The 15,084-nt window shown below is 47.9% G+C and overlaps 1 protein-coding gene and 1 long non-coding RNA gene across 7 annotated transcripts in view; one reads left to right on the top strand and one right to left on the bottom strand.

Moving 5' to 3' along the window:
- Positions 1–83: 83 nt before the first annotated feature.
- DTNBP1 (dystrobrevin binding protein 1) overlaps positions 84–15,084 on the bottom strand; it is a 150,457-nt gene continuing 135,456 nt past the window's right edge. For all 5 annotated transcript variants that reach the window (XM_045389959.3, XM_005553983.5, XM_045389960.3 and 2 more), the window contains 3 exons: positions 10,813–10,968; positions 1,783–1,923; positions 84–501 (listed from right to left, as the gene is read on the bottom strand). In XM_045389959.3, the coding sequence (XP_045245894.2) occupies positions 257–501; positions 1,783–1,923; positions 10,813–10,968 (542 nt within the window). In that variant the 3' untranslated portion in view covers positions 84–256. The remainder of the gene's footprint in view (positions 502–1,782; positions 1,924–10,812; positions 10,969–15,084) is intronic.
- On the top strand, positions 3,467–15,036 carry LOC123572761 (uncharacterized). Of its 2 annotated transcripts, none has more exons than XR_012434222.1 (4): positions 3,467–3,708; positions 8,122–9,115; positions 10,303–11,480; positions 14,668–15,036. It is a non-coding gene; the product is annotated as an uncharacterized lncRNA (long non-coding RNA). The 2 variants fall into 2 exon arrangements; XR_006697270.3 differs by lacking the exon at positions 3,467–3,708 and adding an exon at positions 7,156–7,332.

Raw genomic sequence — 15,084 nt, 5'->3', positions numbered from 1 at the left:
TCTAAGGAACCCTGAGTTATAGCGACCTCAAGGACGTGTGTATTTAGAAGCCTTTTGTATAAACTAGCTCCGTGCACTCTCAGTTTACCATCCTCACGCTTTATTGTTAGCTGTTCTTTCAGTTTCTCACACATTATTGGCAATTATGTAAAAACCAAGACCCTCTATAAAACAACCTGGGTTTCCAGGTGGAATTCCGCATACAGCCAAAACCGGATTCCAGTGTGGCCAGACAACGCCCACGTCCCGTCCCAACTTAAGAGTCGCTGTCGTCACTACCATCCGGAGTGGCCTCTCTGTCAGTGTGTGATGTGGCCAGGGCAGTGTCCACCTGAACTTCCTCCTCATCAGACTGAACCACGGGGGACTCCCCACCCTCACTGATGTCCTGGGTGGCCGTGTCGGTGCAGGTGGAGGAAGAGGAAGGTGGCTTGGCTCGTAATTCTGAGGGATTTGGAACCTGGAGGGTAATCTCATTCTGACAGGTACTGGATTCAGGCCCTGCAAAATAACGTAGGGAAGAAAAAGTCCTGTCATAAAAAGATTGCGGATTAGAATTGCTGCCAACAGCTGTGGAATGTGCCCATCATGAAAGGGGTGTGTGCTTTTTGTTCCAGGGACCTGGGGCCTGCCCTGGAAGACACTGAGCTGAGTGATGCCAGAGGCAGCCTCAGGCCCTGCAGTGACCCTTCCGTCCCCTAAGGAGTCAGCCACCGGTGACAAAGATCAAGAGCTCCTAGGACTATGTAATAGTGTGTAATAGAGGCCCGAGGGCAAGTGCTGCGTGTCTTGGAGGAGCAGTCCCTGTAACCTTGATAATCTAGATGTCTTTCTTTTTACCCTTTTCAGTAATTCAGAGACACCACTGCTGAGACTGTCGGAATTATTGACCTTTCAGCAGGTCTCCAATTTTATGGAACTAAATAGGCTCTTCAAGGAATCAAAATTCTATATTCAGGTGTCACTGTTTCTAAATCTTTCCTTGACTCTGGGTGAGGGTTCATTCTGGTTTCTAGTATTCCGGCCTTCTCAGGATGGCAGCAAATGCACCCAAGCCCCTTCTCTTCCCTGGGATGACACCGTTCTGACAGATTGCCAGGAGAAGTGGGGGAGAAGTGAGTGAGAAGCAGAAACCGTGGTAATGGTAGAACCTTCTAGAGATGGCTGAGGTGCTGCCAGGAGGACTGAGCTTTGCCTTGACCCAGCTAGAAGAACTGGTCTGAAATTTGAAATGCAGCGAGCCCAGGTACAGGTCTGGCACCTCGGTCAATATTTGCTGCATGAATGTGAAACAAAATTTTGGGAAGGGATGAAAGGAACTGAAGTCCAACTAAGTTTTACAACACAGGCCAAGAGCTGAACATACACCATGGCTTTGCCCCATAGCAGGCATGCCCCTAAACGCCTGCCGCATCAAGAGGGAAGAGTTCCGTGGCAGCCACGCAGGAAAGTCTGCACCTCCCTGCAAACGCCGGTCTTTAATCACAAGGAGCAGACTCAAATGGATTTCTGGGTGGTAAAGGAGGGAAAACAAGAAAGCTCTCAGCTCACCAAAGTTACCGGAGTGGAGCATGTCAAATCTTTGAGAAGAATTCATGACGGAACCACACCACTGTTGCAGCTGCCACGCAGCCGTGTGGAACCGTGGGGTAGGGAGCCAGGAGCTGGCTGTGCGCTTGGGGGTTTGTGTGTAAGTGACTGGCAGGTTTCTCACTTCTCCCTTTGGAGGGGAGTGGCATCGGTATAGCCCCGGTTCAGCTGATGCAAGTTTGTCATCCCTACCTAAGGCGGGGGACAGCACAGTGTTCTCTTCTCCCGAGTTCAGGAAGACGTCCAGGGCCTCCTGGTCAGATATGTCCATCAGGTCCATCTGCTCCAGCATGTCCACGTTCACTTCCATGGACGACATGCTGCCTATGGGCTCTGCGGAGAGATCAGCGACACGAGGAAGGACACGTCTTCAATATTACTTTAACAGGTGATCTTCCATCGGCAATAGGCTAACTACATTGCATTTTCTAAGCTTCCTTCAAGACGGAATTTGAAGCAACATATTAGTAGATGACATATGCCAGTCTGGCACTTTAAATGCATCCTAAATCACCCTTGGCAACTATTATACCTTTTACACTTTCCTTAATCTGCTCATCCCCAGCCCTATGGGACGCTGAAGACCAATCTCCGCATCAAGCGATTTCCGGCTGTTTGGAGTAGGACCCTCCGCCTGTCTCAGAGGCCAACATTCCTGCAGCAACAGTTAGCGACCTTCCTCCCCGCCAGCCAGGGCTCTGCTTCCCGCCTACAGTTGCCCTGAACCTTCCAGGCGGGCACAGTCCTCTAATTGCAAGTGGAGTTTCCACTGCCCTTGGAACATTTCTCAGGCCTAATGGCTGAAGGGGTTTGAACATCTGTAAGCTGCCAGAGCTCCCTGCAGTGGAAGCACAGACTAGGAGAGAACAAAACCCAGCCCACCAGCAGACGGCGACCCCAGCCTGGCCAGCCTCAGCCCAGCCCTGAGCACGGGACGCCTCACAGGTCTTTCCTCAGAGGCAAACTACCTCTGTGGCCCAGAAAACCACAAGCCACATAAGTTATCCGAGCCGTGGGGATGCCTGGCAGAAGCAAATGCAAATTTTTTCTGGAATGACCCTCCCTTAACCTTGGTTTATACAAAGTCAATCCCAACCCAATCTGGCATTTGTGACACACATGAAATGAGCCACTCCGAGTGAGGGGCAGCAGAAACAAACAGGATCCTTGCTAAAGAACTTGAGATGGCTGTTCACACACTGCAGTCATAGGAAAGGTAGAGTCAAAAACAAGGTGTCGAAAATAAGGACAGACATTTGAAAGAGAGCCAAATAATGACTAGGTAGAAGAGACTGAAATCCCAAACTTGGGGCACAGTCACAGCCCCACAGAAAATAAACAAACTAGATGGCAGGATGAGTAAATCTGCAATGCAGCATAGAGGAACAAAGGGAAATGCGAGCGAGCATAAGAGGTATGTGAGACACAGAAGCGTAGCATCTGGTCACGTTTCCCCAGAGCCAAGAAGGGAAGAGAACTCTATTCAAAGCAGCTGATGATTTTCCCAAATCGATGAAAGACCTCAGGACCCAGATTTAAAAAGCAAAACATTCCAAGCGAGATCAAAGCAATCCTCACCTACATCAATTGCTTTGAAGTTGAAGAACATCAAAGACAAAGGCTCTCTAAAAAGCAGCCAGAGAGAGAGGGCAGGTTAAGAAAGAGAAGGAAATAATTAGGATGACAGGCAACTTCTGAACAACAATAATAAAAGCCAGAAGACTGTGGAGTCAGTTCAAAGAGGAGAGAGAAATGCCATCTCTAAAATGGTGTAACATTAGGTATCATTTAAGCTCCAGGAGAGGAGAAGCAGAGACTAAGAAGAAACACGTCATCACGAGCCTGCTCTCGCTGGAGGCACAGCGAAGGAAGGACTGAGTGCAAGAAAGCATGTTAAGCAAAGAGACGTGTGAGTGTGTGAGTTAATGTAAAACCTGGAATGGAACAGTCATAACAAGGAGTCACCAGGGCCAAATCACCCTCCTGAACAAAGACACGGGGCGGAGAGGAGGGTGCTCAGAGCCACAGGACATGAGATTACGGCTTCATCTGGGAGGAGAGTGAGTCTCACTATCTTCAGGCTCAGAAAATCACTGAAGTTCAGCACTCAAATGAGAGGTAAGAGTAATTCCTGTTTTCAGTTGGGGAAAAGTGTTACGGTTTAGATGGTCCCATGCTTGGCAGCAGCATCCCCACCGCTGAGCCAGCCTGCTCTGCCTTGGACTTGGCCAGGGTTGAGCTCAGCCACACGGGGACAGCAGTTCACTGGGCTTGATCTTCAGGGCTGAGTGGTCAGGGGAATTTGATGGCACCCTGGTCAGGCTTGTTCTTTTGGGGGGCACACTTCTGAGGGTTTCCTTTCTGACCTATGGAAGCCTTTCGCCAAGGCCTTTCTGTCTTTTAGATTTTGGCTTCTGACTTCAGTTTTGAAAATTTGTCTGTGCCATCTTCTTGAAAAGGGCAGGAGTATAACTTAAAACAGAAGAGAAAAAATTAGACTAAGAAGCATAGGAAAAGCTTTCAGGAAAATTCTGTAGCACCAAATAAGATGGTAATGAGTGTGTCAGTGATCACAGGAAATGTCAGTGAGCCAAACTTGCCAGTTCAAAGATTATACGACTGAAAATCCAGCTACCTTCTGTTCACAGGAGACAAATATGGAGACACAGAAACATGAAAATGTTTCTTAAAAAATGAAAAGATATAATGAGCAAACAAAGAAGAAAGCTGATACAGCTATATTAATATCAAAATAGATTTTAATGGGAAACAAAAGTAATACTGGGATAAAGAGTAGTACTTAGTGACTTTTAAATGGTTCAATTCACCAGGAAGATAATCTAAAACTTCTATTTTGGGTTACGTTTTTAAAGTTAAAAAATGGCATAATGGCAATGAAAACATGATATCCGTGATCTTGGGCGCGTGTCACTATACCTATTCGATGGCTGACATCAGCAGTCCCAAAGTTAGTAAGAGAAATCGAAATCCTATTCTCCAATCACAATGAAATTTAGTTAGAAATTGGTAACTGCGGCCGGGCGCGGTGGCTCACGCCTGTAATCCCAGCACTTTGGGAGGCCGAGATGGGCGGATCACGAGGTCAGGAGATCGAGACCATCCTGGCTAACACAGTGAAACCCCGTCTCTACTAAAAAAATACAAAAAACTAGCCGGGCGAGGTGGCGGGCACCTGTAGTCCCAGCTACTCGGGAGGCTGAGGTAGGAGAATGGCGTGAACCCGGGAGGTGGAGCTTGCAGTGAGCTGAGATCCGGCCACTGCACTCCAGCCTGGGCGACAGAGCAAGACTCCGTCTCAAAAAAAAAAAAAATACAAAAAAAAAAAAGAAATTGGTAACTGCTAGGAAAACTTTCACATATCTAATTATTTTTAAAAACATTTATAAATAGTTCACAAATCAAATATGAAATGCTAATGATAAAATTTACCCAGGAATTATTAGTGCCAAAATTTGTAGGATTCAACTAAAACGGTCCCCCTGCAAGAAATCCATAGCTTTGAATGCCTTACCAGAGAGGAACGCTGAAAATCAAGCCATTCATCAACTTGGGTTAGAAAAAAACAAATGCCCAAAGAAAGCAAAACTGAAGAGAAGTTAATGAAACAGCAGAAAGAACAAAGAAGCTGGTTAGGTTCTGGGGTAAGACTCGTCGTAAGTAGAGATGAAAGGAATAAAAGGCACATGAACAATTTTAAGAATGCAAAAGCAAACCTACCCAGGAACACAGCTGAGGGGGAGACGCGCACCATGGGCAACGTTATGCTGACACAGCGGACAACTAAAGACAAGTCCATGGAAAACTTGCCAAAATTAACGAGAAATAGGAAATCTCTATAACCATCAGAAAAAAAGAATAGGTAAAGTCACTGGTCTCAGCATCGGAGGCAAGTTGTACCCGCCATTCAGGAATGCATGAGACACGTGCGCTTGCAGAAAGATCCAATACCACTAAGAGGCCCATTGTGTCTCCATCCAGAAACTTACTGCAATTCTGCTCAAATTGTAGACAAGGTTCTTCAACAAACTTGAAACTGTGACATTTACACCAAAGGACAAGACCCCAAGAAGAGTCATGGCAACTATGAAGAAAATAAATGCGTGCAGACACGCAGGGCAGGTCGGGAAATGCGTGCAGACACGCAGGGCAGGTCAGGAAATGCGTGCGGACACGCAGGGCAGGGCGGGAAATGCGTGCGACACGCAGGGCAGAGTGGTAATGGCTCCAGCAGACTCAGGCTTCACTAGAAAACGTTTGCTCAGTCCCAGCACTCCTGACACTTTGCACCAGATCGTTCTCGGTGGTGGGGTTGTCCTGGGTAGTGTGGGATGCTTAACTGCGTCCCTGGCCTCTGCCCACTAGATACCAGTAGCACACCCTTACCCCAGGCATAACAAGCAAAATGGGTCTCCAGACATTGCCAAATGTCCCCTCGGGGGCAAAAGTGTCTCCAGCTGAGAACCAACACTTGAGATGACTAAGTATACAACAGTGTAGTTTTGGCTCAGGGACCGGCAGCAGAAGAACGCAGCCAAAGAGAGGCTTGAAGACTCCCGAATGGTGTCGTTTCATTCCAACAGATTAGCAAAAATTAAAAAATCTGACGCTACCAAGTGCCAGTAAAGATGTAATCAGAACGTGCATATGTGGCTGGGGAGACTATAAACTCGTGCAAATGTCTGGCAAGGAATTGGACAGAATCTAGTAAAATAAAAGATAGCCGTGTCATTATGTCCAGTAATTCCTCTCCCAGTTATATACCCTAAAGAAGTGATTCCCAAAGTGTGGTCCCCCTCAGCATCACCTGGGAACTTGGTTATAATGCAAATCCTCAGGCCCCACCCACACCTGCACAGTCACAAACCGTGCAGTGGGCCCAGGAAATCCATGTTGGAACCACAGACCCTCCAGGGGTCTGTGAGGCTGCTCAAGTCTGAGAACAGCTGGTCTTAAAGCAACTTACGGATGTGTACAGACACACAAATTATAAGAATGTCCAAGGCCAGGTGTGGTGGCTCACGCCTGTAATCCCAGCACTTTGGGAGGCCCAGGTGGGAGGATCACTTGGGCCCAGGAGGGTCAAGACCAGCCTGGGCCACATAGTGAGACCCTATCTCTCTAAAAAATTAAAAAATTAGCCAGGCATGGTGGCGCACACCTGTAGTCCCAGCTACTCACTCGGGAGTCTGAGGTGGTAGGACCACTTGAGCCCAGGAGTGCCAGACTGCAATGAGTTATGATTATGCCACTGCACTCCAGCCTGGGTGACAGAGCGAGACTCCGTCCTAAGAAAAAAAAGTCCGTGCTGGCATTGTTTTTATGAAAGAAGAAAACTGGAAACAAATACCCATCAATACAACAATGAACAAATTACATTTATTCAATGGAAATAACTATTTAAGAATAGAAATCAAATTAGAGGTGAATGTATCAGTATGGATGATTCTCAAAATCACAGCACTTACGTGCACTTTTGCCTGTCAATTCTATCTTTTCTAACTTTATTGTAATTTTATCACTAGCCCCAAACCTCGTTCTCTTCCCAGGGCACTGGGTCCACTCTGGAGCATCCCAGAGCTGAGTCAATCCTTCTGGAAGCAGGCGCACCCCTGGCTGCATAGGATGCCATTTTGCTGAACTACTGGTTCAGAGACACAAGAGCCTGAAATCTATGGGAATACAGAGCCAGAAAACTCAGGCACAGACCAGGACATCTCCGAGGTGATTTATTAATAAGTAACTGCAGGATACCCTGACATTCAGCAATAAAATGAAAGCAATAAAAATGCTTTTCTAAGAAAATGGCAGTCATGTCAGGCAGAAGATCAAACCTGGGCTAGGGTCTTACAAAACACCTAATGATGTCCTAATGGCACGGAGAGCTCTGCGGGGCCTGTGGTGGCACCCAGACCCCCTCTGCTGCTCAGCCCTCCCGGCACCGCCTTCAGTCCTCAAGCCTGACAGCCTCTGTGCTTGGGGGGCCATCCGGCCTCAGCACCATCCAAGTGGCACAGAAGTGCCTTCACCCCTTCCTCTGATGATTCTCTGGATAAAACTTGCCATGGCCTCGTCTTAATTAAGAAACGATGCTTCTGAAAGGGAAATTCCAACTGCTATTTCTGATTTAGTGGAATGAGTCCAAAACACCATGTTTGCTGCAGAGTTTTTAAATTTTTGATTGATTCTCCTAAATTAATACTAATCCGTGGAGATGAAGCTTCCTCCCTAAGAAAGGCGCTGTGGCTCGTCAGGCTGGGAAGTCTGAGCCGGCTCTGCACAGCCGTGCAATGGGATGTCCCATTCCCGTGTGTGGCTGTCCCTCAGCTCTAGCTGAAGAGAAAGCTAAAAAGCCCAGAGCCTCCAATTTTCTTCTTCAAAGCTTTCAAAACCATATATTGACAAGATGTGCCTGATTTTTACCTTAAAAACATGAGCCCAACATTTTCTTGAAACTTAATCTTTGAGATACTCAAAACCACGAAAATTTAACCACTTCGTATTTCCTTGCAGGTATTTGCGGCAGGTAGCTGCTAGACGCTTCCCTCTGCCAGCCCGGTGCCTTGCTAGCTGTGGAGGAGGTGCAGTGCGTGCCTGTCCCTGTCACCAGGAGCTGGTCATCAACAGAAGCTGCTCCTTCCAAGCCGGCCGCGCACCTACTACATCATCATCAGCTGTGTGTCCGTGGCTCTCCCTATAATGGGAGCTTCCTGAGAGGCACTTTCATTTCTCTGTGCTTCCTCTGGGCTCACCAGCAAGTGCTAAACTGAAGGAAGATAGAGTTAAGTTGTTCACCAATCAGAGTTTCTGTGGCTGTCCATCAGTGCATCTCTTCTATGACATGAGACATTGCTGCGATGTGTCATTATGTTCAAATTTGCGGGTCGGCCAGGGTGTATCTGTATGGATTGAATGCGTCCTCCTAAAATTTGTATGTTGAAGCCCTAACCCCCAAGATGAGGATACCTGGAGTTGGGACCGTTGGGAGGTGATTAGGTTAGATGAGGTCAGGTGGACATGGCTCCTGTGGTCGAGATTAGCCCTAATACCAAGAGACAGCAGAGGGCTCCACCCTGCTGGTGGCCACGTGCACACATAGGGAGAAGGGGGCCGCCTACGAGCCAGGAAGACAGCCCTCATCAGACACCGATCACACCGGCACCCTGATCTTGGATCTGAGGCCTCCAGAACTGAGGGAAAAGAAATGTCGACTGTTCAAGCCACCCAGTCCACATGGTTTCGTTATGGCAGCGGGGCTAAAACAGTGTCCTTCTCTGCTTCTACCCATAACGGGATAAAAATCCCTGGAGCAAACCTTCTGCTTCCTCCCAAAGGAGCCATGGAAAGCCACTCTCTACAACTCGCAGCCAACACGGAAGTAACAGAATCCTGTACATCCACTCGGAGGAACGCACAGAGGACAAAGGCAGGGTCACGGGTTACAAGAACGGCGAAGGCTGACTCTAGAGAACTTGTTAAGCTTCAAACCTACCCTGTGCGTTGGAAGGTAAACAAGCTTCTTCCTCACAACTGACTGCGTTCACCAGCACACTATGAGGTCTTCAGCTACTGCTGTTCATCTGTTTTTCTCAACATTATTTTCTTTCCTCATTCTTGGATTTCTTTTCATTTATTTATTTATTTTTTGAGATGGAGTCTCGCTGTCGCCAGGCTGGAGTGCAGTGGCGCGATCTCAGCTCACTGCAACCTCTGCCTCCCGGGTTCAAGCGATTCTCCTGCCTTAGCCTCTTGAGTAGCTGGGATTACAAGCGCGTGTCACCACGCCTGGCTAATTTTTGCATTTTTAGTAGAGACGAGGTTTCATCATGTTGGCCAGGCTGGTCTCCATCTCTTGACCTTATGATCCACCCACCTTGGTCTCCCAAAGTGCTGAGATTACAGGCATGCGCCACCGTGCCCGGCCTCATTCTTGGATTTCTTTAACTTCTCCTTGGAGGGGACATAGAACTGGATGACAAGGAAGAAACACTCCTGGAGGATGTGGTTGGGGGCAGGATAGAGAGAACAAAGGCCAGGGCCAGGCAAGCCTGGGGAGAGGATGAAGGCTGAGATTTGAGAGGTGAGGGAGGTGTCCAGGAGGTGATGAGAAATTCAGGAGAATGGGAGGGCAGGAAAACAGGGGAAGGTTTGGACGGGTCTCCCCGCTGCCTGGGGTCTGGTCCTGCCTGTGCGGCGCAGGCTGGTGGGAAAATGTGAGCTGCCCGGCGCCACTGCCCTGCTCACCCCTGCTGCACCTCCGAGTCACTGGGTTCTTCCAAAGGAAAAGCTGGGAAGGAGTTCGGTGTCTGGACGTCTGATCGGCTTGTTCCTTACAGCACTATTTACCAAGGGAAAGATTTTAAATGTTCAGCTAGGAAAACTGGTGGAATATATTAGGATACATCATGACAAAAAGATGCAGCCTTTGACACACAACCTCTCAAAGTATTTTTAACAACAGGGGGAAAGAGTCCTATATAACATGAAGAAAAGTTAGAGACAAAGCCATATATGTGTACGGTCCAGTCAGATCGCAATTAAATAAGCAGACTCGACAGAGACTAGAAAGAACGCATGAAAAGCAGTAACAGGGATTATTCTGTCCTGGAGAATTAAGGGCAATTTTCCTTTTGTCCATTTTGGTAATTTCTAGAAGCCTAATTTGTGTTTGTAATCTTTGTTTTTTTGAGACAGTCTCACTCTGCCACCCAGGCTGGAGAGCGATGGCGCGATCTCGGCTCACGGAAACCTCTGCCTCCCGGGTTCCAGCGATTCCCGTGCTTCAGCCTCCTGAGTAGCTGGGATTACAGACATGCGCCACCACGCCTGGCCACTTTTGGTATTTTAGTAGAGATGGGATTTTACCATGATGGCCAGGCTGGTCTCAAACTTCTGACCTCGGGTGATCTGCCTGCCTTGGCCTGCCAAAGTGCTGGGATTACAGGCATGAGCCACCACGCCTGGCTGTATCTGTAATCTTTAGAGGTATTAAAAAAAATATCTTCAACTAAAGCCTAGACTGATAGAAGAGGCAAAATCAGGGCAAGAGATAGGTGGCCCGACGCACACATTTTGGTTGCTGGAGTCTAATAACAGAACGGGACTTCTGAGGACTCTGCCCCATGTCCTGCTCCGGGAGAGGAGCCCATCGCCACCCCGCACAGCCAGTGAGTCCCTGCTCCAGCAGCCCCGGCCCCAACTCGCCTCGCCGCTCCGCGATCTGCAGGTAGCCGGTGGACAGGTACTGCTCCATGTCCTGCTGGAAGGCTTCCTCAAAAATCTTCTGCCGCTCCTTCAGCTTCATTTGCTGGGTGTGCTCCATTTCCAGGACCTTCTGGGCGTGCTCTGCATCTAGTTCAGCTGAGGAAACAGAATAACTGGGGTTAGGGTTTGAAAAGGGACCGAGAGAGGAAATGGGTATAAACAGCTGCTCACATCCCCCCTCCAAGTGGATGGAGTCATGCTGCATTGACAGACTTGGGCTGGTGCCCCAGCCGTCTGTACAGCTGGCCTCCTTGCCCCTCCAATCTGCTGCACTGCTCCCCCCTACCTGGGCAGTCAGGCCCGTCGTGCCACACCTTTGCATGTGCTGTTCCCTTTGCTGGAACGACCTTCCCCCCTCCCCCCGCATCGCCCATTAGTCAGTCACAAACAGCTGTTCACCTTCTAAGATTAGCTTCTCAGGTTGTCCTTCTGCTAACTCCAGTGGAGTCTGCTGCTCCATCCAGATGTTTCCACATCCCTGTGTTTAAACTTCTGCAGCTGACTTACAAATTGCAGTGCAATTGCTAAGGACTTGGAGTCCCTGCACGACTGTGACCATATATGACTCATTTCAACATGCTGTCACTCAGCTCAGTGCCTGGCACACAGTAAGTTCTCAAGGCATGTTTGTTAAAAGTATGTAACAGTGGAATACTATTCACCCTTAAAAAGAAATTCCGACACATGCTATAACATGGATGAACCTTGAGCACATACGCTAAGTGGAATAAGCCAGTTACAAACAGGCAAATGCTGTACGGTTCCACTCATATGAGGTGCCTAGCACAGTCAGGTTCATGGAGACAAGAAGAGTGGTGCTCTCAGGGCGGGGCAGAGGGCGTGGGGGCTTAGTGGTTAACGGGTATAGACTTTCCATTTTACAAGATGAAAGAGATCTGGAGATGGATGGTGGTGATGGATGTACAGCATGAATATATTTAATACCACTCAGCTGGACACTTACAAATTATATGTATACACAAAATGATAAATTTTATGTGTATTTTACCACAGTAAAAAGTCGGGAACAGGGCCGGGCGTGGTGGCTCACGCCTGTAATCCCAGCACTTTGGGAGGCCGAGGCAGGTGGATCACCTGAGGTCAGGAGTTCAAGACCAGCCTGGCCAATATGGTGAAACCCCATCTCTACTAAAAATACAAAAATTAGCCGGGCATGGTGGCAGGCGCCTATAGTCCCAGCTACTCGGGAGGCTGAGGCAGGACAATCACTTGAACCCAGGAGGCAGAGGTTGTAGTGGGCCGAGATGGCGCCACTGCACTCCACCCTAGGCGACAGAGCGAGACTCCATCCCAAAAAAAACAAAAAAAACAAAAAAAACAAAAAAAAACAAAAAAAAAAAGTTGGGAAAAAAAGTAAATATGTAGCCATCATGGTACATTACAAAGTGTTTAGTCTTGGCTTTTTAGTGTTTACTGGCCACACAACCTAATCAGTTAACCTTCTCATCTGAAAATTTGGGATAGAAATATTAACCCAATATTGACATGAAACATATAAAAGGATGTGAAATAATTTTATAACTTAAGTGACCAGTGACCCTTCAAGGTAGGCCTGAGTCAGTAATATAGAAGGCAAGAACACTAACATAATCAACTTTCACCTGGTCATTCAAGCAAGAACCCCAAATCTCCCAGCTATAAACACTTTCCAGTGGTTTAACCTTTCCTCAAGGCATGTGATATGGTTTAGCTCTGTGTCCCCGCCCAAATCTCATATCAAATTGTAATCCTCACATGTCAGGGGAGGGAAGTCATTGGGTCATGGGGACAGTCTCCCCCATGCTGTTGTCGTGATAGTGAGTAGTTCTCACTAGATCTGATGTTGTATAAGGATCTGACAGTTCCTCCTTCACATGCTCATACTCTCCGCCTTGTGAAGCAGCCCGCTTCCCCTTCCACCATGATCGTAAGTTTCCTGAGGCCTCCCAGCCACGCAGAACTGTGGGCTTATTAAACCTCCTTTGTTTATAAATTACCCAGTCTCAGGGTTTGTTGTTGTTTTGTTTTGTTTTTTGAGACGGAGTCTCACTTTCTTCCCCAGGCTGGAGGGCAGTGGTACGATCTCAGTTCACTGCAACCTCTGCCTCCTGGCTTCAAGCAATTACTATGCCTCGACCTCCCAAGTAGCTGGGATTACAGGTGCGCGCCACTATGCCCAGCTAATTTTTTGTATTTTTAGTAGAGACGGGGTTTTGCAATGTTGGTCAGGCTGGTCTCAAACTCCTACCTCAAGTGATCTGCCTGCCTCGGCCTCCCAAAGTGCTGGAATTACAGGTGTGAACCACTGCACCCGGCCTCAGGTATTTCTTTATAGCAGTGTGAACAGTGACTAATGCAGTAAATTGGTACTGGAGAGAGTGGGGTATTGATATAAAGATACTTGAAAACATGGAAGGGACTTTGGAACTGGGTAATGGGCAGAGGTTGGAACAGTCTGGAGGGCTCAGAAAAAGACAGGAAGATGTGGGAAGGTTTGGAACCTCCTAGAGATTTGTTGAATGGTTTCAACCAAAATGCTGATAGTGATGTGAACAATGAAGTCCAGACTGAGGTGGTCTCAGATGGAGACGAGGAACTTATTGGGAACTGGAGTAAAGCTCACTCATGCTATGCTTTAGCAAAGAGACTGGTAGCATTTTGCCCCTCCCCTAGAGATCTGTGGAACTTTGAACTTGAGAGAGATAATTAAGGCTATCTGGTGGAAGAAATTTCTAAGCAGCAAAGCATTCAAGACATGACCTGGATTATTGTGAAAGCATTCAATTTTATGCGTTCACAAGGAGATGGTTTGAGATTGGAGCTTATGTTTACAAGAGAAGCAGAGCATAAAAATTTGGAAATTCTGTAGCCTGATGATACACTAGAAAAGAATAACCCATTTTCTGGGGAGAAATTCAAGCCAGCTGCAAAAATTTGCATAAATAATGAGGAGTTGAATGTTAAGTGCCAAGACAATGGGGAAAATGTCTCCAGGGCATGTCAGAGATTTTGGCAGCAGCCCCTCCCATCACAGGCCCAGAGACCTAGGAAGAAAAATTGTTTTGTGGGCCAAACCCAGGGCCCAGCTGCTCTGTGCAGCCTTGGGACACGGCACCCTGCATTCCAGCCACTCTTAACTACAGCTGTGGCTACAAGGGGCCAAGGTACAGCTCGGGCTATTACTTCAGGGGGTGCAAGCCGCAAGCTTTGGCGGCTTCCACATGGTGTTAGGCTTGTGGGTGCACGGAAGTCAAGAATTGAGGTTTGGAAACCTTGGCCTAGATCTCACAGGATGTATGAAAATGCCTGGATGTCCAGGCAGAGGTCTGCTGCAGGGACAGAGCCCTCATGGAGATCTCTATTAGGGCAGTGCAAACAGTAAATATAGGGTTGGTGCCCCCACACAGAGTCCTCACTGGGGCACTGCCTAGTGGAGCTGTGAGAAGAGGGCCACCGCCCTCCAGAGCCCAGAATGGTAGATCCACTGACAGCTTGCACCATGCACCTGAAAAAGATGCAGGCACTCAATGCCAACCTGTGAAAGAGCTTGCCCAAGGCCGTGGGAGCCACCCCTTGCCTCTGTATGACCTGGATGTAAGACACAAAGTAAAAGGAGATTATTTTGGAGCTTTAAGATTTAATGACTGCCCTGCTGGATTTCAGACTTGCTTGGGGCCTGTACACCCTTTGTTTTGGCCAATTTCTCCCATTTGAAACGGGAACATTTATCCAATGCCTGTACTCTCATTGTATCTTGTAAGTAACTAACTTGCTTTTGACTTTATGTGCTCCTAGGTCAAAGAGACTTGCCTTGTGTCAGATGAGACTTTGGACTTAAGACTTCTGGGTTAGGCCGGGCACGGTGCTCACACCTGTAATCCCAGCACTTTGGGAGGTCAAAGCAGATGGATCAAGAGGTCAAGGGCTGATAACAGCAGCTCTGGGCTGACAGCAGGTGAAAGAAAAGGGGCCTCCACACTACAATCACCAGGAGCCTGAACTCTGGCAGCGACCTGAAGGGCCCTCACATAGATTCTTCTCCAGTGCCTCCAGAAAAAAACGCAACTCAACCTCATGGAACACTGGGCAGACAACCCAGTCACACCCTGCCTAGACTTCTGCCCTACAAACTGGAAGCTGATAAATTTGTTTCGTTTTAAACTATGTTTGTGGTTATCTATTACACAGCAATATGGGATTACTCCAAACAGG

The sequence above is a fragment of the Macaca fascicularis genome, chromosome 4 (assembly GCF_037993035.2).
Source record: "Macaca fascicularis isolate 582-1 chromosome 4, T2T-MFA8v1.1".
In the NCBI taxonomy this organism is placed as follows: Eukaryota; Metazoa; Chordata; class Mammalia; order Primates; family Cercopithecidae; genus Macaca; species Macaca fascicularis.
This window is presented reverse-complemented; position numbering and strand designations above follow the sequence as displayed.